Source organism: Oscarella lobularis, chromosome 1 (assembly GCF_947507565.1).
Source record: "Oscarella lobularis chromosome 1, ooOscLobu1.1, whole genome shotgun sequence".
NCBI classification, from domain to species: domain Eukaryota; kingdom Metazoa; phylum Porifera; class Homoscleromorpha; order Homosclerophorida; family Oscarellidae; genus Oscarella; species Oscarella lobularis.
Window position 1 is genome coordinate 5826544 of NC_089175.1, and position 21957 is coordinate 5848500.

The following is a 21957-nucleotide window of genomic DNA, read 5'->3' on the forward strand; positions in this document are numbered from 1 at the left end:
GTGCTCTCGCGCGTTGATTGGCTTGCGCTGGAAGGCGGCGATCACTTTCGCATCGTTGCGCGATATCGTTCGCGGCACGTCGCCGAATATTCGAGCGCTCAATCGAGCCATTCGACGAAGGTATTCGGACGAAGACATGTGTTCTGCACTGCCTGTTGAATTCAATGATGGACGATGTGCCGGTGATGTATCCTTCGCTGAATCCGGCTATTGTCGACGTACCGTGGCTCTTTCGATCGTTTGAAAATGCTAAGGGATCCGAACTGACGCTCCAGCAAGAGGAAGCGGCTTATAAACGATCGGTAGGCGCTAAATTCCTCGCTCTCTTTCTTCGCAGTTCCGCGTTCTAGTTGGAAGCGATACGAAACGACTTCTCCGACGTCGTTCCCATCGGGAAAGACGCGACCGACGACGTTATTCACCCTTTCACCTCGAACGTCGACGAGGAGGAGGAGGAAGAGGAGGAGGAAGAAGAGGAAGAGGCGGGAGAATTCGACGAAGAATTTGTCGAAGAGGAATTCGACGAACTGGAGGTAATGGCACCGCGAAGGCTCAAAATCACTTGCGATGATTTCTTTTCATCAGCCATTGGTAGAAGAAGGCGAAACGGTTGATGACATTGAACCTCCTTGGTGACACCAATACAGAACATTTTTCTACTATATAGAATATTTTTCTTGTGATGACATTGCCTATTTCTTCGCTTTGGAGAGTTGAGTTGAAATTACAGTGAATAAGTCACTTAGGTGTTTGGTAGTAGTGTGACCATACATCAATGGAGTGACTGTCATCTGGACACCTGTGCAACAGGTACAGCAGCTGTATAGATGTATGATTGATCATCTTTTTATGATGGCGAGAAATGCTTCTTTGGGCAATTCCACGTTGCCTATCATTTTCAGTTTCTTTTTTCCTTCGACTTGTCTCTTGAGCAATTTCATCTTCCGAGTGACGTCGCCTCCATACTAAAAGAATGTCTGGTTTTTTGCCTAATGCATTGCTCTTCTGAACTTACTAGTTTGGCTGTGACGTCTTTTCTCAACGCTCTAATTCTAAAACAAAGAGCTCACTGAGCTGCTGTAGTACAAGAGTCCTATGTCTTACGTTTCTCTTGCTATTACTTTGCCTTGAATTGCAGCCTGAATAGCAACCTCATACAACTGCCTACTCGTCATCAAACGTTAGATATACATAGAGAGGGGGGAAAAACGGGAACTAACCGGGGCACAACGTTCTTGAGTTGTACGCACAATTCTTTGCCCGTCTTGTAGGCCTTGTCTTTATGCACGATGCTAGCGAGGGCATCGACTGGCCTTCCGTTCAGCAAAATATCAAGCTAAAATACATACGTGACGACACAAACGAAAAAATCGGAACCTTTCACGAAAAACCTTCACTAATTCAGCCGACTGATATCCACTCTCCTCGTAGTCGAAACTAGATCAAATACTAGTTAATTAATCACCATGGTGATGATGTCCAGTAGCTTACCTCGCGTAACCTGATGAGAACGACTTGAGCTGATCGTAGAAGTCAAGAATGATTTCGCTTAGTGGCAGGGCATACGTCATCATAACCCTTGTATCGTCAATGTATGATACGGACAATTGTCTCCCACGACGACTCTAAAAATGAAAATTAAACGGAGAAGGACGATAAAAAACCGCTAAATACTGTGCATAAAGTAATCATTTTCCCCATGTAATCATCAGGAAAGATCAAGGATCCAATTACTGTAGGCTCTCTGTATTCTGAAACAAGATGTCCATCAGGAAACTAAAAAAAACAACATTCACAAAACTATGAAGGAAGAAAGACATTCAAAAATTTATGAGAGCCCCCAAATATGATACACAACTGTTTAGGCAAGGAGGGCCCTCTAGGCTCTAAGAACTATTCAACGACTTAATAATGTTGGCCGAAAACTATTTTTATGCCATACGGCACTCAAGCTGTCAGCTCTACTATTTATGCGTGAGTGGCGTTCCATGCGCCTGAACCGTAGGCGCCGCTCGCGCGCAACGAGTTACAGACACTTGCACCCCAAAAATGGGCGTTCCCGCCAACGCTACTTTATGCTCGAGTAGCGTTCCATGCGCCTGAACCGCAAGCACCGTTCGCGCGCAACGAGTTGCAGGTCATAACTACTTTTTATGCACGAGTGGTGTTCCATGCATGCGCCTGAACCGCGCAACGAGTTGCAGACACTTGCAGGTCAAAAACCACCTTTGACCACGGACAGACAAGTGCCTTCAACTCATTGCGCGGGAGCGACGCTTGCGGTTCAGGCGCAAGGAACGCCACTCGCGCATAAAAAGTAAAGTGTAGCGTTGGCGGGAACGCCTACTTTCGACATGCAAGTGTCTTCAACTCGTTGCGCGCGAGCGACGCTTGCGGTTCAGGCGCACGGAACGCCACTCGTGCATAATAATGGCGCGGTAACTGGCAGTGTCCGACTGCTAAGGGAAGATTGAATTGTTCCCGCCAACTCTACTTTTATGCACGACTGGCGTTCCATGAGCCTGAACCGCAAGCACCGCTCGCGCGCAACGAGTTGCAGGCCAAAAATTTGAATAAGTTATTAAGGGGAGGATGCGTTGAGGTGGGACCTAGACTATTCGACCCGTTTCTCGTCCTAACAAATGGGCAGGGTATGATAAAAACGTCTAAAATGCGCGAGATGTGATAAAATGATGTTACCGTGGATGGACTCAAAATTTCCACTTCAGCACCAGTCTTTTTCATAATGGCTACATAACAGATACAGCTTATGGCTTTGGTTCGTCATTCTCTGATCTACCTTTGAAAGGTACAGTTGGAGCGGTTATTATTACGGATTCATCAAACTCCTATAGCGCCAATTGAAATGCTCTTCTACCCATTGCATCCTTCTCTACCTGTTCGAGTCTTTGCCTAAAGACGTCCATGTGCAGAAGGCCCAGAAAGCCGAGTCGAAAACCTTGGCCCAAGGCAATGCTAAAATGAAGCTAGCGTCCACGCACAGTACAAGATAAAGAGATTTTTTGAAATAACCTGCTATCTCCATGAACTGAAACGCTAGAGTCGTTTAGAGTCAGTTTATCGATAGCACTCCTTAGAGACAAATATCCAGACTGATCGTCGGGAAAAAGACTTGCAAAGACCTAAAGGTGGAATCGTTAATTAAAAGAGCAGAAAAACTCTCAGAAAATACCATAGGCTTTGCTTTCTTGAAACCGGGAAGCGGCTCAACGGGCGATCCATGACGAAAGAAAGTGTCTCCAATTTGCGCCTCTTCCACATTTCTCATGCCCACTACAACGTATCCTACTTGACCAGCAAATCTTAAGAGAAGCACATGACTGATTTCTATATATAAAGCAGCGGCCGCAACGTACAGAGTTCCTGTTCGTTTCTCGTTTGGCTGCATAATTCCCACTTTAGTCACAGTATACGTCTTTCCGGTCCCCGCGGACGTCAGCAGATCGTCTGCATAGAATAGCCTAAAAGGACGACTTGTCGTTTATTGAGCTGCTCACCTTCAGCGACTTTACCGTTGATAACGGCAATCAAACAAATGACGCCTTTGTATTGATCGAACCAGGAATCAAACAGTAACGCTTTCAACGGCTTAGCTACGTCCGACGGAGGACTAAACAAAGAAAGTATATATAAATAAAGCAATATCTATTGTAACCAAAAATTGCCTTGGAAGATTTGCCACAATGGCTTCGAGAACTTTGCTCACGCCCTCTCCAGTCTTAGCTGACACCTTGCAAAGAGAACTATAGGAGAAACTTGCACAACGTATATTCACTACTTTCAGTATCTCCTCCTTTTCAAATTGAAACAAATTTGTCATTTGAGTGCTGACTCTGTCTATGTCTGCGTGCTTCAAGTCAATTTTGTTTATCACGGGAACGACGACCAGTCCAGCATTCACGGCCAGATGATAATTAGCAACACTTTGAGCCTGAACACCCTATCCATAGTCATTCAATAAGTACAAATATTTATTCTGCTTCAAATATATATGAGTTTTCCACCTGAGTGGCATCCACGAGCAAAATGACACCCTGGCAAGCCAGCAGAGAGCGAGACACCTCGTACGTGAAGTCAACGTGGCCCTAAAGTTAGCATATCAATAGACTAAAAGAACTCCCAAGGCAGCCTTACTGGTGTATCGACCAAGTTCAGGAGATGCCTTTTGCCATTGCTTTCGTAGACGAGAGATGCAGTCTGACAGAATAAAACGTCTCATTCTCGACGAGATGAAAAAATATAGGCTTGCTGTTGACTTGCGCTTTGACTGTGATTCCTCGTTCTCTTTCCACTTGCAATTTATCGAGGACTTGCTTGTTGTCGCGATCCTTGGCAATGACGCCTTTAGAGTCAAACGATTCGCGTGCGGCATTTTACGGTCAATCGATTTGAACCTGTTATTTCGAGTATTCGGTCGGCCAGCGTACTTTTTCCGTGGTCAACGTGAGCGACGATGCTGAAATTTCTGATAGCGGTGACGGGAAACTCTAACAGAGCGGTAGGCGTTGGACTATCGTCTGTCTGGAAGAGGAGAGGAGTCACAACGGCGACGCGAGGTGACGTAGGATCTTACTTTGGAAGCAATCCACCTTCGAAGCACGCTAGGAATCTAGAACACAAGTTCTTTTTGCGTTGCATCGATACGATCGTACCGTTGCTTCTCTTCCCTTGCAGAGAAAGAGAAAACGCCACCTGTGCATTTCTGTGCATTCGCCTGCACGCGCGCTAGAGTTCCCTCTGCTACTGTACGTTACTCCCTATTTCTGTTTCTGCGGCCGGATAGCTGGATGCACTAGGCCAGTAGACCGCCTCGTAATGGCATTGATCGCCTTCAGCCCGAGAATGATGGGTTAGCGCGGACGGCACGTGCGTCATGTTTTTTGGCCACCCCGACTGTGCCAACAGGTCACAAATCACTTGGAAACGGGGAAGAGACTTGTTTTGAAACGATTACCGTGTTATTAGAGTATCCCTCTAGAATGAATATCCATACGTGCATGTTTATTCCTGCAGCTGCAAGACGAAAATATCGTCAACGAGTTTAAAATAAATCGTGTGAAAAACGGCGCAGGAAATGATGGGAACCAGTTGCCTTGGCAACAGGTATATTTAGCGACTCTGCCCTTACACGCATACTAATCTGTGACGTGACGGGAAAGCGCACAGTTGTAGCGCTTCCCCCCAAACCGAACACGTAGCTAGAAAATAAGAACAACGAAGGCGTCAGGCGAGAGAGAGAGAGAGAGAGAAGTAAACCGAGCTAATATGGCATCACGCGACTTTGCCTTGGCCAGTTCCTTGCACGACGCCAAGACGAAGCAAGCGGCGTCGGAACAAGTGGCCGTGAAAACGGCAGAATTCTACGGACGCGAGTCGATTCTCGACGCGATTCTACAGTCGCTCGACTCGACGTCGCGCGCATCGGGTCTCCTAGTGACGGGCGAAGCGGGCACGGGCAAAACGGCGTTGTGCGTCGAACTCGTCGAACCGACGCACGACAAGAGCGCTTCGATCGCCAAGCAAGTCCTCTGGCACTGGTACTGTCGACCGGCGTCGTCGCCGATCGTCTCCGCGCGCGCGAACGTCGCCCGATTCGTTCGTCACATGGCGCGCGACCTGTGCAACGCGAATCTCGTGCCCGACTATCGTCTCGCGCTTCAGGCGGACTCGCACGCGCGTCGCACGCTCGAACCGCGCCCGTGCAACGCCGATCCCGATCAGGCGTTTCGACAGGGCGTTCTGCTCCCGCTCAACGCGCTCGCCAATCCGCCGACCGAACGCTGTCTCCTCGTCGTCGACGGCGTCGAACCGACGTCGTCGACGCGAGGCGACGTCGACAAGTCGGCGGAGTCCGAACCGTCGACGAGCGTCGCTCATCTGCTCGCCAAGCATCGGCACATCTTTCCCGATTGGCTCGTTCTTCTCGTCACGGCGCGACCGGATCCGCTCGTCGTCGACTCCTTTCACGGCTTCGAGGAAATTCACTTGGACGCGAGCGTCGACGAATTGGATCAGATTTCGCTCGACGTTCAGCGTTTCATTCTTCGTCGCATCGACACGGATAAGACTCTGCGTCTCGGACTGAGTCGTCTCGCCGCGGAGAACATCAACGAGATACGCGTACGAAGCAACGGCTGCTTTCTCTATCTCGACCTGCTCATGGACGCGGCGGCGCGCGGGGATATTAGCTTTGCTGATTTGCGAACAGTGCCGGACAATCTGGAAGAAGCCTTCGATGTATGGACCGATTTCCTGCCTAAGGTCAGAGGATTCGATCAGGATCTGATTCGATTGATGCTATCAATTATGGCTGCGAGCGCTTGGCCCTTGTCCGAAACGGATTTGTACGAGACGACGTTGGCCGTGCGTCCGAACGTCGTCGTTTCGCAGTTGAAACGTCAATTGCAGCTCGTGGAGAAATTCGTCAGCGTCGATAGTCGTGATAGATTGCGTTTCGTGCATCCCTCCTTCGTCGAGTGGCTCTTCGACAGTCGCGTCTCGACGACGTTCAAGTGCGATCTCGGCCAAGGTCACGCCGCGCTCGCCGTCCAATACTCGAATCGAGCCAAAACGCTCGACACGAAAGAAATAAAAGAATTCGCCTTTCACATGCTCAAAGGCACGTGGGATCCCGCTATGACAATGACCCAGATGGCGTCGTGGATGATCGTCAGCGGCGCGCCGATTGCCGACGTCCTAGTCGACGTGGCGCCCTCGTCGTGCGACGCGACCGACGTCGTCGAACTGCTCGTCGCCGCCGGTGCCAAATCGAAGTCGAACACCCTGCACGCCGCGCCGTCGATGACGTCGACGTCGATCAGCGACGACGGCGTTTCGACGAGCACCGGCGTCGCCTCCTCCGTCGACAGCCAACGAAATCGTCGCGGCGGCGGCGGCGGCACCGAATCGTCGTCACTAATCGTCGCCGCTACGAACGGCGATCTCGAAGGTCTCGCCGCGCTCATCGACACCGGCGTCGACGTCGACGCGAAAGGTCAACGAGGTCGTACGGCACTCAACGTGGCCGTACGACTCGCCCATCAACCGATCGTCGCCTATCTCGTCGCTCGAAACGCGAACGTCGACGTCGCCGACGACGACGGCTGGACGCCGTTGCACGTGACGGCGTCGCTGAATTTGCTCGAAATCGCCGTCTATCTTCTCGAATTCGCATCGCCGACGATCGACTGCGTCGACAAGGAGGGTCGAACGCCGTTGCGCGCGGCCGCGTGGTCGGGTCACGCGGCGCTCGCGCGCGAGCTACTCGACAAGGGAGCCAATCCGAATCGCGAGGACAATCTCGGTCGAACGGCGCTGATCGCAGCCGCCTATCAAGGCCACGACGAAATCGTCCAGTATCTCGTCGAGCGAGGAGCGCTCGTGAATCACGCGGACAACGAAGGTCGAACGGCGCTCTCCGTCGCCGGTCTCTGCAAGGCGAAAACGAGTCGACTCGTCGCCGACGCGCTTCTCAAGGCGCGCGCCGACGTCGACGCCGAGGATCGGAACGACATGACGCCGCTCTCGGTCGCCGCCTACGAGGGCAACATTCGCGTCGCCGAAGCGCTTCTCGAAGCGGGAGCGAATCCGAATCACGTCGATCAGACGGGAAAGACGCCGCTGCTCGCGACGACGGCGAACGGGCACGCCGGTCTCGTCAAACTCCTGCTCTTCTGGAGTCCGCGTCTCGAACAGGAGGACGAGAACGGACGATCGCTGCTAACGTTGGCGGCGAGCTCCGGCAACGTCGACGTCGTCGACACGCTCATCGACATCGGACTCAACGTGAATCACGCCGATCGGCAAGGCTGGACGCCGCTCGTTCACGCCGTCTGCGCTCGACACGAACGCGTCGTTCGTCGTCTCGTCGAACACGGCGTCGAGACGAATCGACGCGACGTCGACGGTCTCGGCGTGCTGCACGTCGCCTGTCAGGCGGGCAGCGTCGAGTGCGTCGACGTTCTCGTTCGATCGGGAAGCGTCGACGTGAACGTCGTGAATCGCGACGGCGTCACGGCGCTGCGGCTCGCCGCGCTCGCCGGCCAACTCGACATCGTTCGACGTCTCGTGCGCGCCGGCGCTCGCGTGAACGTCGTCGATAAGGATCGACGAACGACGCTCTACGCCGTCGCCGCGCAGGGTCTGCCCGACGTCGCGCGTCACTTGCTCAAACACGGCGCCGATCCGAATGTTCGCGACAAGGACGGACGAACGGCGATGCACGTCGCCGCCTGGCACGGATACGAGGATCTGGTTCAGGTAAAGAAGAACCTAGTAGCATATATGTACGTATAAATCAATCAGTGGCGTATCCATTCTGGGAACAGGACAGATTAATATTTTCATTTGGAGTGCGTGGGATTCAACAACAAATTTAACGACATATAGAGACAGATTTGACTAGATATTTTGGATGTCTCTAAATTTGAAATTTGACTGTAGTACGACTCCTTTGGAGTTTCTAACAAATAACCCACGACTTGGCGGTAAATGGCGTTATACATTTATCAAAAAAAAAGTTCTAGATACGCCACTGCCCTAATACTTTGACCTGCTTGCGGCAACTAACCTTTTATTTCTTTCTAGGTAATAGCCTCGCATCGGGGCAACGTCAATCAAGTCGATCGCGACGGACTGACGCCGCTCCACGCCGCCACGTGGAAGGGTCACATCCAAGCGATGGCGACGCTCATCGACTTGGGAGCGTGGATCGACGAGGTCTCCGACGACGGCGCGACGGCGCTGGCGATCGCCTGCCAGGAGGGTCACATCGACGCCGTTCGACTCCTGCTCTCGCGCGGCGCCAGTCCCATTAAACCCGATCGTTACGGTCTCGCTCCGATCGAAGTCGCTCGACGCTGTCGTCAAGCGGAAATAGCCAAGGCAATAAGAGATTTTCTGGATAATTCGCCTCGTGGGCCAACGGCGGTGAAGATGCGACAGCGAGCGATGAGAGGAAGTCAGGATTCGCCGATGCCGCGATCGTCCGGCGAGTCGAGTCCCGCCGAGCTCTCCGGCTCGGCTCGACGATCGTTGTCGCGCGGATCCAATGAGGAGTACAAGGCGATCATGACGCAGATTTACGACGTCGACTTGCGCGAGAGCAAAAAGGGAAATAAGTCGCCCCTGAGACGAACGCCGAGCGGAGGTCGTAGCAAGGCCACCGCCGCTCTGCTGAATATTTTTCGAAAAAAGGACGAAAAGCAGAGAACGTAGAAAGAGGAGTCTTTTGTCAGTGCAGAACTAAAAAAGCAAACGTGTTATATAAATATTTTCCAAAAATTCACCTTTCGTATAAAGTTAATAAACGATGAACGTCGACTTTGTTCCCATTGTCACACGTCAATTTCGTCCTCTTCGTCCTCTTCTCCATCTGGAGCTTCAGAAGCATCGCGTTGAAGTTGAAGTTGAAGCAAAGACGTGATTTTACTCAATTGACTCCTAAAACCTTTATCAGCAAAACAGTCCAGAAAACCGACTTTCTTACTTCATCTGTTTTAAGGTCACTTCCTGATCGTACAGCTTCTCTTCCAGCCGATTTAATTTTCTCGATATGTTACTGATAGGCGGCACTTCCCACCTCTCCAAAACCCCTTTAGGATCTTCTATATCCTCCACTTCGCGATAATACTTCGTTCGCAAATCCTACAAAAACTAGAACGTGCTTTCTTTTCCTCCAGCCTCCTCCTTCTCAACGTACTCTGAATATCAAGCTGTTTTTCTCTATGCGAGCAACGTTCGCCGCCCTGTTGAGTTCCAACTCGCGCTGGGCGTCCGACTGGACGTTTTGATACGTGTCGCTCAGCTGAGCGATAAGGAGATTCAACAGGAGAACGATAATAGTGAACATGAAGAAGAGCATCAAAAGCACTCCAAGCCAACTAAATGTGGTAGATTATCAATCGTCAATGCATTCTCCGTTTACAAGGTAACAAACCTGAATTCGGGTTTTTCACCGTAGAAATCTACAATCGAATCCTGCTCAATGAGAATGCGAAGTCCGGTTAGTAAGATGTGACCGTACGTACTAAGGTGGAGAGAGAGAGAGAGACTCGAAAATATTTGCGAAAAAAATCAGTCAGCACAACCTCGTTTCACGAAACAGGTTCAGATTCGACGTCGTCCCGTTGCTCGTCATGCTGACTCGTTCTCCTCTCAGAGCGAGAAACAACGAGCCGGAGAAGGCGAAAAGAAAGACGAGAAATAGAACGGAAAAGCGAACCATGTCGTATTGAACAATACGACCGACAATCTGAGTGTATTGGCCAATCGATCTGTAGAGTAATCAATCCGTCATACACGAGGTGTCTGGTTCAATTGGCATTGTTGACCTGTATGCAGACGCGTATTTGAATGAGATGAGCACCGTGGAGAAATATGCGAGAGATGCGATCGTCCACTGGGCGTTGCTTCCAGTCGCTCGCAAAGGAATGACTGTGAAAAGTAGGAGAATCGAAGACATATCCAGGTAATTGTACTGGTCGTGGAGATAGCGTAGTCGATGCCTACGCAAAAGGAAAGACGTCAAATCTGCAGCAAATAGTAAAGATTCGTACTTTCGCATCTGATTCACTTCGGAGACGAGAGAGAACACCGTGTTGATTGCGACGACCACTTCGCACACGCCTCGAACGTAGTCCAGAGCCGAATCGTAAACGAGAGGATCGTCCACCGAGCCGGCAACGACGAACGCCAACGTCATGGCAACCAAATTCAGAAAGAACATCAGAGTTCGAAGCCTAGAAACGACCCCCAAGGTCATATCATACCAAAGCACAAGAGCTACGCACTTGTATATATTTCCAGCGAACTCTTTCCATTTTCTCTTGAGCATAAGTCGAACGACGTCGTGATAGACAGCTTCCTGAAGAAAAAAAAAATGAACGTCAATGTCGCCGCCGCCCCCGCGCTTCGCTTCCAAATGTATCTCTTACCTTGTTATTGCTTCTCGCAATGATCTGAAGACACGACTGATTGTCCTTGCAAAAGCGATCGTCTTTGGGAGATCGACCGGCCGAGTCGCCGTCGAGGATTTGATAATAGAGTCGAAACCATCCCGGTCTCTCTTCGATCGGTTCGATCATGCAGTCGAGCACGGCCATGATAGTGTCCTTTTTTTTACCACGGTCACATCTCTTTTATTGGCTGTTTTTAACTTGAGCACTCACTTGCATCTTTTCCGGATCGTCGATTAGAGCGTGAAAGCTCTGTCGACTACTTTGGTCTTCGAAACCCGTAAACAGGTCTCGCACTCTATACATATAGACATTGGAGTATGTCTCTATCTTTTTTTCTTTCTCTTCAGACAACGTACGCTGACTTTGGCATGACTTTCACCAACATAGCCGCGATTTCGTCGCTCTTATTCGCCATAGCAATTTCGAACGGCTTCTGTTCCAACTGATTTCTCGCCAGGTAGAGAGCGCCGTGTTCCAAGAGAAGTTGAACGACGCTTTTGTGCTTTCGCTCGCAGGCGATGTGAAGCGTCGTATTGAAACCCGTGTCACTCGCCGACGGGCTCGCTCCCGCTTGCAGCAAGGCATCGGCATATATGCGAACCTAAGAAACAAGAGACTTCGGTCAGGGTTAGGCTAAATGGTGACCACGCCAAAATACATAGAGATGTACAACTGTTCAGGTACTAAGAGCTATTCAATTATTTTGAAATACAGACCTGTCAGGGCAAGTAGAGGCCCCTAAGATCTGTCTAAATATTTGAAATTCACAGCTGTGAGAAAAAGTAGGAGGCCCCCAAGACCTATTCAAATATTTAAAATACTGCAGTGCAAAGATGGAAAAATGTCTCATCTGTATTGTCAAAAATAGCAGTGCAGAGAGGGCAGAGCAAAGACAGAAAAAGAATCTTATCTGCACTGCAAAAACTGCAGTGATGAGACTGCAGAGAAGAGTCAGAAAAAAAAGTCTTATAGAGTACATAAGCGCATTGGAGCTAAACTAAACAACTAAACAAACCAGGTAACCTACTGTCTATTCACGTTTATTTTTACTATCGCAGCGTACAGTCCCTAAGACAAAACATCGAATCCCACTTCGAAAAGACTTCTCACCCGAAATTCAGGAAAGTATTCCTTTAGTACGTACAGCAGAGCAGCGTCTATGCCGCCCCTTTCGACGGCGAGTTGCTCGGCGACGACGTCGACGATGGCGGCCTTCTTGGGAATCTGCTTCACATTCGTCGTGTGGCTGACCTGAAGGAAAATGATCGAGTGCATTTGACGACTCTTTGTCTACGACACCCACTTTGATCCAAAAGCTGTCTGTCGCGTCGTACGTTCCGTCTTCTATTCTCAGCACTTTTCTAGCGGTCATCGGCGATTCTGCGCCTCCGGTGGGGACGGAGGTCCGGGACGAGGACTCGTCTTGAGCGATGTCGCCTTGTTCGGCTCTTTCACCCCGCGATTCTGATTCAGTTGAAGCCGACGGTTTAGTCGCTGCCATTTCGATTCTCTCTGCGATCTCCTCGCTCGCCATTTCAGCCTCTCGGACTTAGTTACAGCGCGTTACAAGATGGGCGGGGAAGGGAACAGGGGGGGATGCTAATCATTAGATATTCAAGAAAGTTCGCAGCAAAGAAAGTTAACGTCCCCACTCGGTTTGCAGGCAGGAATCGTCGTTCCGTACGCTATGTCCACGTGCCGCGTTCCTTGCCTAGTTTCACGACTTATTTCTTAGCAAAACGCATAATGACTGTAAAAATGAGAATGAAGCCGTGCTACGTCAATAGATATAGACGGTATCGAGTTTAGACAGAGGTGAGGCCCCCCCTTTCTCCGCGTGGCTGCTTAACATGTACTGTAGCACATCATGAATTCTGCATGGTACACCATCTAGTTATTCGTTATACGCGCTCCACGTTAGCAGTCTACATGAATAAATCAGAAATCAATTTTAAGAAGCCTCGTGTTGCTGTAGTACAGTATCCGGCAAGGAACTTGATTGGCATTCACAATGCCTTGGGAGCCTGTAGCACGCAAAAAGTGAGAGTGACGTTGTGGGCGGTTTCTGCTATGTATAGGACTTCGTGTCGTGTCATAAACAGGGTGCAAGATAAAAGCATTTTTCTTCACAGCATTAGAAAGTGTCCGCGACTCTTTGAGCCAGCCAGTCGTCCGAGTGTGCCCCTCGCAGACTGGTCACTTTATGCTGATGCATCCTGACAGAATAGCAAAGCACATTTTCGTCGTCGTTGGTGTTGTTCTCTTGACAGCAGCCCTATGCGAATCGCTTATTGCTCCAAGAAGTACGACATGTTTAAGCGTGATCGAGCCTCGTGAAGAACATAAATTCTTTTAGGGCCAAACAAATTTTCACCACGTCGTAAAGGTGCGTCTAGTCTACTGAACATTATTTTTAACTTTAACGTCGGATTTCCGTCAACTGTACATGCAGGAAACGGGTGGAAGGAGAACGTCATCAAGAAACTCACTGACGATCTCGAAAGAGAGCGAGAGAGACAAAGGCAACAAGCTCTTGAGGACAGCATATGCGACGAGGAAGTGAACATCGCAATTGTGGGAGCCGGGGCTGCGGGCACGTTCTCCGCTTGGCGCCTTGCTAATGACGTCAATGATCACGGAACAATAATGATCATCGAAGCGACAAATCGAATTGGCGGCCGACTCTACTCGGTGCACGTGCCCAATGTTGACCCGAGCCTGACTGTTGCCGAATTCGGCGCATTTCGATATAACAGGAATAGCCAGCCTAAGGTCACTACGGTCGTCGATATTCTTGGACTCGAAAACGCCGTATTTGCGCGAGACCAAAACAACGATGACAAGCCCTACTCTTTCCGCAATCAAGTTATAAAGCAACGAGATTTGACGACGTCCGAAGATCTGCCCTTTTTCCTGTTCGACAACGAGAAAGGACTGTCGACCTCCGAGATCGAAGTGTTAGTGAAAGTTAATTAGTTAGTTATTAGTACCGTAACTAAAAATGATAATCCCCTGTACCGTACACTGTACTGATGTCTATATCTAGGACATATTTTAACGCCACTATTCCAGAGGGTGAGCGAGACAAGCCAAATGATCAAATGACAACAGTGTACGGATATCCATTTTACTTTCTGGGGTAGGTTGTGCGCACAAGGTCAAAGATTGAAATACGAATTTGAGTTGCGATAACTTTTAGGACAAGAAACGTATTTACTTTGGCGGGCAGCAGCGAAGATGCCCAAAACTACTACGATGGAACGTCAGGATACAGTGACTACATTCACAATCTCAACGCCGCCGGACTGCTCAGCGGCAGCCTGGGTGGCGGCGGCGGCGGCGGTGATAATCTGAGAAGGGTCATCAACGGCATGGACGACATTACACAAACTCTATACGACGAGTTCATGCAGTATCATGGAGCAAGATCAAAGCTGGGCACTATCGTCACTGATGTTGAAGAAGTAACAGGTGTAACCGGCGATTTTCTCGTCGTCACTATGAGGAACGTTGTAACAAGAGCAAAGGTGCGTACCGTAGTTCAATCATTGCTTAGCTCACCGCGGATTTCTCTCTGTGTGTATAGACAACCGTTTGTGCTAACCACGTCATTCTCGCCGTGACTCGTCGTCAATTGCAACGCATTCGCTGGAACGGCTTCTACACCTCTACGAACTACCGCTATATTGACGCCGTCTACTCGGACATAGCGTACAGGATTTTTCTCTCTTTTTCATCGCCTCCCTTCTGGAAAAGTCCCGAACTCGAAACATTCAAATTGCATCAGGGAAGAACGCTGTCGAGCCAACCTTCGCGCAATACCTACTACTACACAGCGGAAACGAACGAAGAGGACAGCCTCCTCATGATTTACGGAGACGGCGTCCACGCAATGTTCTGGGACGATCTCATCGTTAACACTGCATTCGATCGGTTTCCTGGTCCAGACATCTACTTCCCGACACCGACGGTTGCAGTGGAGCAGGCGTTGCAAATATTGGCTGTCAATCACAACACAACGTTGGATGTGATAGGAGAGCCTAAGTTAGCCATAGCGCATGTTTGGAGTGCCGACCATCCAATACGCGTAGAAAATGACGGCACCGGTGAATTCGACATCTACTATCCAAGTAAGCCGTAAGAGACAGACAGTAAGTAAATAAAACCTCCTTTTGATAGTTAATCAGTAGTAAAGATTTTTGCCTAGTAAAAAAGGGGTCCCCCCAGCTCGGTAGCACCAATAGTCCACTTTGTAATAGCAATATTGCACAGGCGAACCGTGGCACGTGTGGAGAGCCGGATTTAACTACACTGACATTTGGGAAGATATCATTCAGCTGGATCCACAGCAGAACGTTTACATTGTCGGCGAAGCATACTCCCTCTATCAAGGTTGGATAGAAGGCGCTTTTGAAACAGCGGACAAAATGCTGGAAATGCAATTCGGCATTCCCCCAATAGAGGGACCAGCCAGGAGACGTTCGAGAAGGAACGTTTGGGAGCATCCATGAATATGAATGAATGAATTAACACTGCTCCCATTCACATGCGTTGACGTGCTTGTTTGTTTATGTTTTGTTTGCTGCTCTCTGTCCTATGTTTTGTTGGTTTCGGCTTTGGGAGTGTGAAAACTTGCCTTGTCAATAGTCGCCTACAACGTGAGCTTACGTACAGTTAGTGAAGTGCTATCGCATGCCGTTAGCAGTGACTGAAATAATCCAAGAGCAATCTGGAACGGTTCGTTGTCCTCTTGTTTAAATTGCTGCTCTTTATGTCCTATGTTCTGTTGGTTTAGGCTCTGAGAGCACAACTGAGCAATCGTCTACATCGTTCTTATCTTAGGAACCATTTTAGGAGCTACACACAGTTAGCGAAGTGCTGGCATTTTTCTATCGCATCGTAGCATTGTTGAACCTTTTCTCCTCCCATCGACCCTTGTACGGGATGCGTCCTGCCCCTGCAGTGTTGTTGCTTTCATATGCCCAATCGTCGCTCACGTACGGCGGTAACCGCGGCAATATGCACGCAGATTGTGACGGGGTTCGTGTACCTATAAACTTCCGGCGGACAAATTCCGTTGTACGGACGTGCTATATACGAGCTTGTGCGGCGATCTACAGTATAGAATAGGGTGGACTAGGCAGTTTGATTGCAAAGGACGTAGAGGAACGGCATCTGAGTTCTTCTGTACATATGGAGCATGCCAAAGATGCAGCATTCTTGCACTTCGAGCTGTGTTTCAGAGTGCAAAGGTCAGATGTTCTAATTGGTGCCCCTGGCGTGGCTTCAGACGATTCATCTGTATAAGGAACTGGCTCTTCTCCCTACTTGATTCATTTAGCAACGGGACTGCGCGCTTGCCAAAGACCGGTGGCGTTGAAATAAGCAGAAGGTAACTCGATCTGCTACTGGGACTACATATCAGAATTTTTCTTTGTAGCCATGACCTATACTATTCTGTTTATGGGGCTTGCTCTTCTGACGAATTCATGGGCTCTTTCTCTCAGTGACGAAATCTCCACTGTACGTAACTCCTTGTGCTATTCATTGACATCGCTTCATCTAACGCGACGTCGTTCCTTTAGTTTATGAATGATCGACAGGTCGCCCACTTGAGTCAAAAAGTGCTTCTGGAATCAATCGACGATGAGATTGAGTCGTTGTTTTCGAGGTAAGACATATACGTTATGCACGGCCGTACGTAAAATTCGACTATCCTAGACTTCACGAAGCTGAAGCATCGCAGACCAATCACACGTTCGTCATAAGCAAAATCGAATCCATCAGAGACGACGTAAACGCCATAGAAGAAATCCGCACGAGGCAAAGCAATCAACTCTCCGTTCTGGAGGCCTTCATGGACGAAAGAGGTGCAAATTTCCGACATCTGAGCGCGGCAGCATAAATAAACTAGACTTTTTTCAGCTGGTTACGCTGCTCTTCACTACACGGATTGCACGCTGGAAAGCACAGGCCGTATCTTTTTTGACAGAAATCAGCAAAAATTGCACATTTGCAATGGAACGGCTTGGGTTGCAGTTCAGCGAGGCAGTAATGGTCAACCATCGTCGTATTCGTCGTCGTCGTCGTCGTCGTCATCCTCCTCCTCCTCCTCATCGTCTACTTCTGCTCCCAGTGACGACAGCGGGCCTCTGACGCCTCCGCCGTTGCCGTCTGCGACTAATTGCGACGATATTACGGACCGTACCGGCAGCGGCTTTTACGATATATTGTTTGACGGAAATGTCGTGAAGGTGCTCTCCGCTTTTGCTGTTGTCAAGCTCTGCTCGATAATAAGTGGATAGGTGTACTGCGATTTCGACAACGGCGGAGGGTCGTCGTATGGAGGCGATGGGCTGACAAGACGCTCCGCTGGACTATCCTGCACGACGATAAAGCGCTATTGGAACAGCACTCAAAGTGGCCTAAGATGGATAAATCCTAACCTGGTAAGAACTAAGTGCAATAATTAATTACTAAAGAACGATTCTTCCTATAGACGCCAGGAAGTCAATATCAAATCTATTGCGATATGGAAGCGTACGGCGGAGGATGGAATCTCGTCTATTCGAGCCGCAAGGCCTACAGCGGTTACCAGATCATGTTGAAGGGCACGAGACACACGGCAAACATCACGCACTTGGATCCACTCGACGACAATAACCAGCTCGCTTACGACGTCTTTCGAGCTATCAATACGAGTGCAACTGGCTACAGCGAAGTCATGCTTTCCGGATATCGAGACTACGACAGTAATTGAGATTTCTTGAGGTGAAAATTTCACTGGTGAAATTGTTCTTAGATAAGGGCGACTTTATCACTATGTACTTTTCTAAAGACGCCGAAAAGGGCATGGGGTTCACTCAATTCGTTGAACATTTTGGAACGTATTGGAGAGGCGACGCTGGCTGCTACGTAAGAAAACGGACCAATGAAGAAACGATCTAAACAATTCTTGCAGGTGGGAAATTATATTGGTAGAGAATCGTCCAGTGGCAGACCGATATCGCTGCTATGGGTAAGTAGGAATCAATACCCTAATTGCAGTCTACTGGTGAACTTTAGGAATTTCGAGCTTTCTCTGCTTTTGCCGTTACCAGTGACTGCAACGATCCAAGAGAAGTCTGGAACGGTTTGCCGTCATAAAATTATTATTTAATCCTCGACGGTATCATTTGACGTTTAGACATCAATAATCGCGGCGGTCATTTGCTCGCTCCGGCCGAATGGGACAACGCGGAGTTCTTTTACCAGCAAACCGATGCCGGAGGAGCGTGCCGAAGCAGAGGTTTGTTTCACATTTTCATTCGCTAGTGGTTGCCGCTGCTGCTGCCTGCTGCTTGCTTCTCACTTACGCTTCGCCTGCAAGAATCGAATAGATCCACCGTGTACCACAGAGACGACGTTTTGTGCCTGTGTGTGTTTGTTCCGCGGCGGAGTGGCCCGGAGGGGGCCCCCCCGCTTAGTGCACGCAAAAGGGAACACAGTTTCCAAGGAAGCGCGACCGAGGGAAAGGTTGTCCGCTGATCTCTTTTCGCACGTCACGCGTGGCGACGTCGCACGAAGGCAAAAGAGACGTCCAGGCTTTCGCTATCGGCCTCGGGTAACACCTAACTCACCAGCAACTGCTGTGGGATCCCGTCGAGTCGCGGAGAGGTCTGAGGAGCGAGCCAGGACCGACTTTCGGTTTCGGTAGAGACAAAGAAAACTTCCCGGATAAGAAATCTGATACATAACTTATATATTTACAGGAGAAAAACTAGAATCAATTTGGAACGTAGGAGTTGCGTTTTCCGCACGTTTCTGACCTTTTCTCTCTTCCAGTCGTCTTTCTTTCCTCTCCGCTTTCGCCTGTTCCTTTCTTTTCCTATTCGATAGATGAGGCGTGTGCTTTTTGTCTTTCTAACAGATCGCCAATAAAAAAATGCAAATATAGATTAATATGTAGGATACTTACTTTATTAGCTGGCTTCCTATCGCCTTTTCTAGGCGGTCTTTCCTTGGGCATTGGACTCGAGACTTCTTGAGAATCCTCTACAGGAAGTTCTACAGCTTCAGAAGACAGATCCATGATTTGTAGCAGCGTTCCAATAGTCGCATCGATATCAAAATTCGTATCTTCAAGTGTCTGCTGAATCATAGCGTCGTCCTAACCATAACGAGGAAAAGAATACAGAGCAATTCTAAATAAAAAAGTTATGTTTCTACCTGACATCCTGTTGCCTGTTTCACTGCAGTAAAAGGATCAGATGACGACGTTGACGTGTCCTTCTTTTCAGCACTTCTGACAAATCAGAAATTATATAATATAAAAATCATAAAATTCAGATTCTCACCGCTGCTTTCCTTTTCGTCCTGGAGCAACTGTCCGCCTTCCTTGTATCATCCCAGGTCCCTTTCCCGCATCGCTAATGTGTCGAACCGACGAATAATGATCCCCGTTGTGATAGGACAAATGAACGCACGGCGCCAGGTCATCCATAGCCCCATTCACTTGCAAACAGGGCGCATTCAATTGATGAATAACAACGTTAATCCGATGCAGACGACTAAACGCGACGAGAGCATCGTTCCCAGCAAAAGTGCCCTCCTTCTCCAAATTCCGAACTAAAGCCAACGTCATAGAAAAAAATGAGAATATTTATTATTATTTATTTTTTAATATAACAAATTTAATTTCTTTTTACTGTGGTCTGCAAATGATCGTTCGTCTTCGACAAACGGTTCGAAGTCGGCACGATTTCGCGTCATGTAGTCGACAACGTCCCGTCTGTAATGTCGATGGCGAGTCATATCTCCCTCGAATTGGTCCGCCAGAGCGCGAAATAGGCAATTTCTAAAACGATTCCAACGTTCCGTTGCGTGCACGGAGAAAACGGAGGCACGTCGAACCCGTCGCCTGGGATGTCTTTGATTCGGAGTCCGATTGCTTCGAGTTGGTTGGAGAAACTGGCGAAGTTGTCGTCCGACGACAGATGGCCGTGCTTTTGCGCTTGGCGTTCGCGCTTCAGCGCCCGTTTCGTCGCTCTTTCTTCCTTCTTCGAGGCCAGTTCTCTTGCTTTAGTGCACGCTACACCGAACGACCCCGCTGCAGATCCTCCACTTCAAAGCGATGCGAACTGTCTGCGACAACAGTGGCGGCATTATCGTGCGTTTGAGTCGATTATGAGCGATTCTCGATGGTCGTTCTGACTCGTTCAGTTCGAATGCGTACTGTAGTGTTCAAAGGCTTCGCTCGCAGATATAAACGCTGCAAATTGTCCGCGAACGTTCGCTTAGTAGACGATTCGAGAGCCAGCAGCCATCTTGCTACTACTAGTAGCTAGGCACGCATACGTTCGCTTTTTTCGCGTCGAATAGCGACCGAATGATTTTAACTAGAAGTCGCTCCGTGACCTAGTCCGTGCTTTTGCTTGTCGAAAGAGGCCGCATTCGCAACGGTTTACGCTTCCTTGCATCATACAATGATGTCTCATCATGATGGCTCCTCCTCCTGTCACCGTTTTCGCGTATAGAAACCGAATTGCGACGAAATTTCGTTCGAAACGATAGAAGAATCATAGTTACAGTCGATTTGCATTGGTTTCCAATTCGAAACGACGCGCGTTTTCGTACTGTAAAGCTGCGACCATAGACAGAATCGAGGCCCGCCCCTGAGGGTATAAATACCCAGCTCGTACATCAACAATCAGAGTTCTCAGAGCTAGGATAGAAGGGAGCAGGTAACTCTCCCCAAATTAGACTACTCGAGTCCGGAGGTATATATACGTTGATGAGGAAACTTACGGAATTAGCGTATTACGCGAGCTTGGCAGGCCTAAGGCACGCGCCTCAGTTCGGGTAAAAGGCCTGGATGTCCGTAATGAGGAAATGATCGCTGCTGACCTCTTTGCCCAGCACCGCCGGCTGGACCAATTGACTGATCGAGGGACGATGGGTGTGTACGTCAGCCCTCGTCTTGCCTTTTCCTGTTCTACTTTGAGAATAATTCTTGGAACTTAATTAATTAAACTCGCGGATTATTCTGCGCTCAGGGTTCAAGGAAGTACACTGTGGCTTGACACGCACCTTTTGATCCGTATGTCTTGAAGAGACCCGCTGGGAGTGACGGCTTATTTATTATATATAGCTCTCCACGATTCGTCAGAATTCCCAGACACCGGACATCGAGTACTCGTACTATCTACCTCCATCGGTCATCGCAAAAGACTCTAAATACGAGTGGGCTGTTAGCCCGGGTCCGTGCACAGTCACATGCGGAACAGGTACATTGTTCTTTCACTGCGGCAAAACGAGCTCTCGAAACTCAACTAAGGTCTCTTTGTTTTCTCAGGGGAAGGAGTGCAATGGTCTGTAGTAGAATGTCGTAGAAAGAGTGACGGAGCTGGAGCGGATAGAAAGAATTGCGACGCTTCTACTATGCCTCCTTTCAGACGTCGTCGATGTAACCAGGACCCCGAGAACGTTGTTCCGTGTCCGGCACTGCCGACGTTCAACTGGTTTTCCGGACCGTACGGCGAGTGCAGCAAATTGTGCGGAAGCGGAACGAAACAGCGAACCGTCACGTGTCGCAATACCAAAACTCGTCAAGTCGTCGACAGTGGCGAATGCGATGCGGCGACTAAGCTCGCCTCCGAGACGGGCTGCTCCGAGGGGCCGTGCGTGGATCGACACGAGGCGGTGTGCACGTTGCTGCTCAAGTGTTCGACGTGCAGGGAAACGGTTGTGCGCCAATTCTGTCCTGGAAGCTGCGAGTTGGCATAGGAGTACAATTATTAAAAGGAAACTATGCGTGGCAGTATGCATGTGTTCTGATTTTTTTGTATGTAACTCTTTTCGCAATAAAGCAACCTAAATAAATCTTCGACTCACCCTCTTTACACCCACGTGGCATCGACGCCGCACAACCGTATCACTACTTTGCTTTAGCCGCAAACGTATTCTGAGAGTTACTAAAGGCCAACAGTCGCTCCGTTCG

At 49.2% G+C, this 21957-nt stretch overlaps 7 protein-coding genes and 1 long non-coding RNA gene across 8 annotated transcripts; 5 read left to right on the forward strand and 3 right to left on the reverse strand.

Moving 5' to 3' along the window:
- Nucleotides 1–155: 155 nt before the first annotated feature.
- LOC136194485 (translation factor GUF1 homolog, mitochondrial-like) lies at nt 156–7957 on the reverse strand. Its single transcript, XM_065983627.1, has 22 exons — nt 4674–7957; nt 4595–4630; nt 4416–4542; nt 4278–4363; nt 4156–4218; nt 4026–4106; nt 3800–3961; nt 3687–3751; nt 3519–3631; nt 3378–3468; nt 3194–3323; nt 3034–3143; nt 2898–2976; nt 2801–2849; nt 2701–2750; nt 1675–1776; nt 1492–1625; nt 1392–1437; nt 1221–1336; nt 1105–1164; nt 1016–1052; nt 156–965 (listed from the first exon to the last, which is right to left on the reverse strand). The coding sequence occupies exons 1-22, from the start codon at nt 4719–4721 to the stop codon at nt 840–842; spliced, it is 1911 nt and encodes a 636-aa protein (XP_065839699.1). The 5' UTR covers nt 4722–7957; the 3' UTR covers nt 156–839.
- LOC136194564 (anaphase-promoting complex subunit 15-like) lies at nt 166–745 on the forward strand. Its single transcript, XM_065983737.1, has 3 exons — nt 166–302; nt 351–533; nt 586–745. The coding sequence occupies exons 1-3, from the start codon at nt 168–170 to the stop codon at nt 634–636; spliced, it is 369 nt and encodes a 122-aa protein (XP_065839809.1). The 5' UTR covers nt 166–167; the 3' UTR covers nt 637–745.
- LOC136194435 (ankyrin repeat domain-containing protein 50-like) lies at nt 5184–9342 on the forward strand. Its single transcript, XM_065983559.1, has 2 exons — nt 5184–8280; nt 8608–9342. The coding sequence occupies exons 1-2, from the start codon at nt 5287–5289 to the stop codon at nt 9235–9237; spliced, it is 3624 nt and encodes a 1207-aa protein (XP_065839631.1). The 5' UTR covers nt 5184–5286; the 3' UTR covers nt 9238–9342.
- On the reverse strand, nt 9187–12545 carry LOC136194446 (transient receptor potential cation channel subfamily V member 1-like). The gene is made up of 13 exons (XM_065983571.1): nt 12283–12545; nt 12090–12230; nt 11336–11580; nt 11190–11274; nt 10956–11132; nt 10812–10885; nt 10578–10760; nt 10353–10526; nt 10110–10295; nt 9959–10048; nt 9722–9902; nt 9509–9666; nt 9187–9462 (listed from the first exon to the last, which is right to left on the reverse strand). Exons 1-13 carry the CDS (start codon nt 12511–12513, stop codon nt 9357–9359), a joined length of 2031 nt encoding a protein of 676 aa, XP_065839643.1. The 5' UTR covers nt 12514–12545; the 3' UTR covers nt 9187–9356.
- Nucleotides 12546–13125: 580 nt separating this feature from the next.
- Nucleotides 13126–15643, forward strand: LOC136194195 (aplysianin-A-like). Its single transcript, XM_065983267.1, has 7 exons — nt 13126–13282; nt 13336–13365; nt 13432–13936; nt 14026–14118; nt 14179–14506; nt 14566–15109; nt 15252–15643. The coding sequence occupies exons 1-7, from the start codon at nt 13183–13185 to the stop codon at nt 15488–15490; spliced, it is 1839 nt and encodes a 612-aa protein (XP_065839339.1). The 5' UTR covers nt 13126–13182; the 3' UTR covers nt 15491–15643.
- A 655-nt stretch (nt 15644–16298) lies between these two features.
- LOC136194228 (uncharacterized) lies at nt 16299–18377 on the forward strand. Its single transcript, XM_065983293.1, has 11 exons — nt 16299–16371; nt 16420–16502; nt 16565–16650; nt 16701–16849; nt 16905–17233; nt 17285–17428; nt 17479–17731; nt 17782–17894; nt 17941–17997; nt 18045–18111; nt 18166–18377. The coding sequence occupies exons 2-11, from the start codon at nt 16422–16424 to the stop codon at nt 18291–18293; spliced, it is 1407 nt and encodes a 468-aa protein (XP_065839365.1). The 5' UTR covers nt 16299–16371; nt 16420–16421; the 3' UTR covers nt 18294–18377.
- Nucleotides 18378–18705: 328 nt separating this feature from the next.
- Nucleotides 18706–20008, reverse strand: LOC136194237 (OTU domain-containing protein 3-like). Its single transcript, XM_065983305.1, has 6 exons — nt 19872–20008; nt 19667–19815; nt 19316–19586; nt 19188–19263; nt 18937–19128; nt 18706–18881 (listed from the first exon to the last, which is right to left on the reverse strand). The coding sequence occupies exons 2-6, from the start codon at nt 19770–19772 to the stop codon at nt 18717–18719; spliced, it is 810 nt and encodes a 269-aa protein (XP_065839377.1). The 5' UTR covers nt 19773–19815; nt 19872–20008; the 3' UTR covers nt 18706–18716.
- A 56-nt stretch (nt 20009–20064) lies between these two features.
- Nucleotides 20065–21857, forward strand: LOC136194269 (uncharacterized). Its single transcript, XR_010671601.1, has 3 exons — nt 20065–21057; nt 21109–21244; nt 21313–21857. It is a non-coding gene; the product is annotated as an uncharacterized lncRNA (long non-coding RNA).
- The last annotated feature ends 100 nt before the right edge of the window (nt 21858–21957 follow it).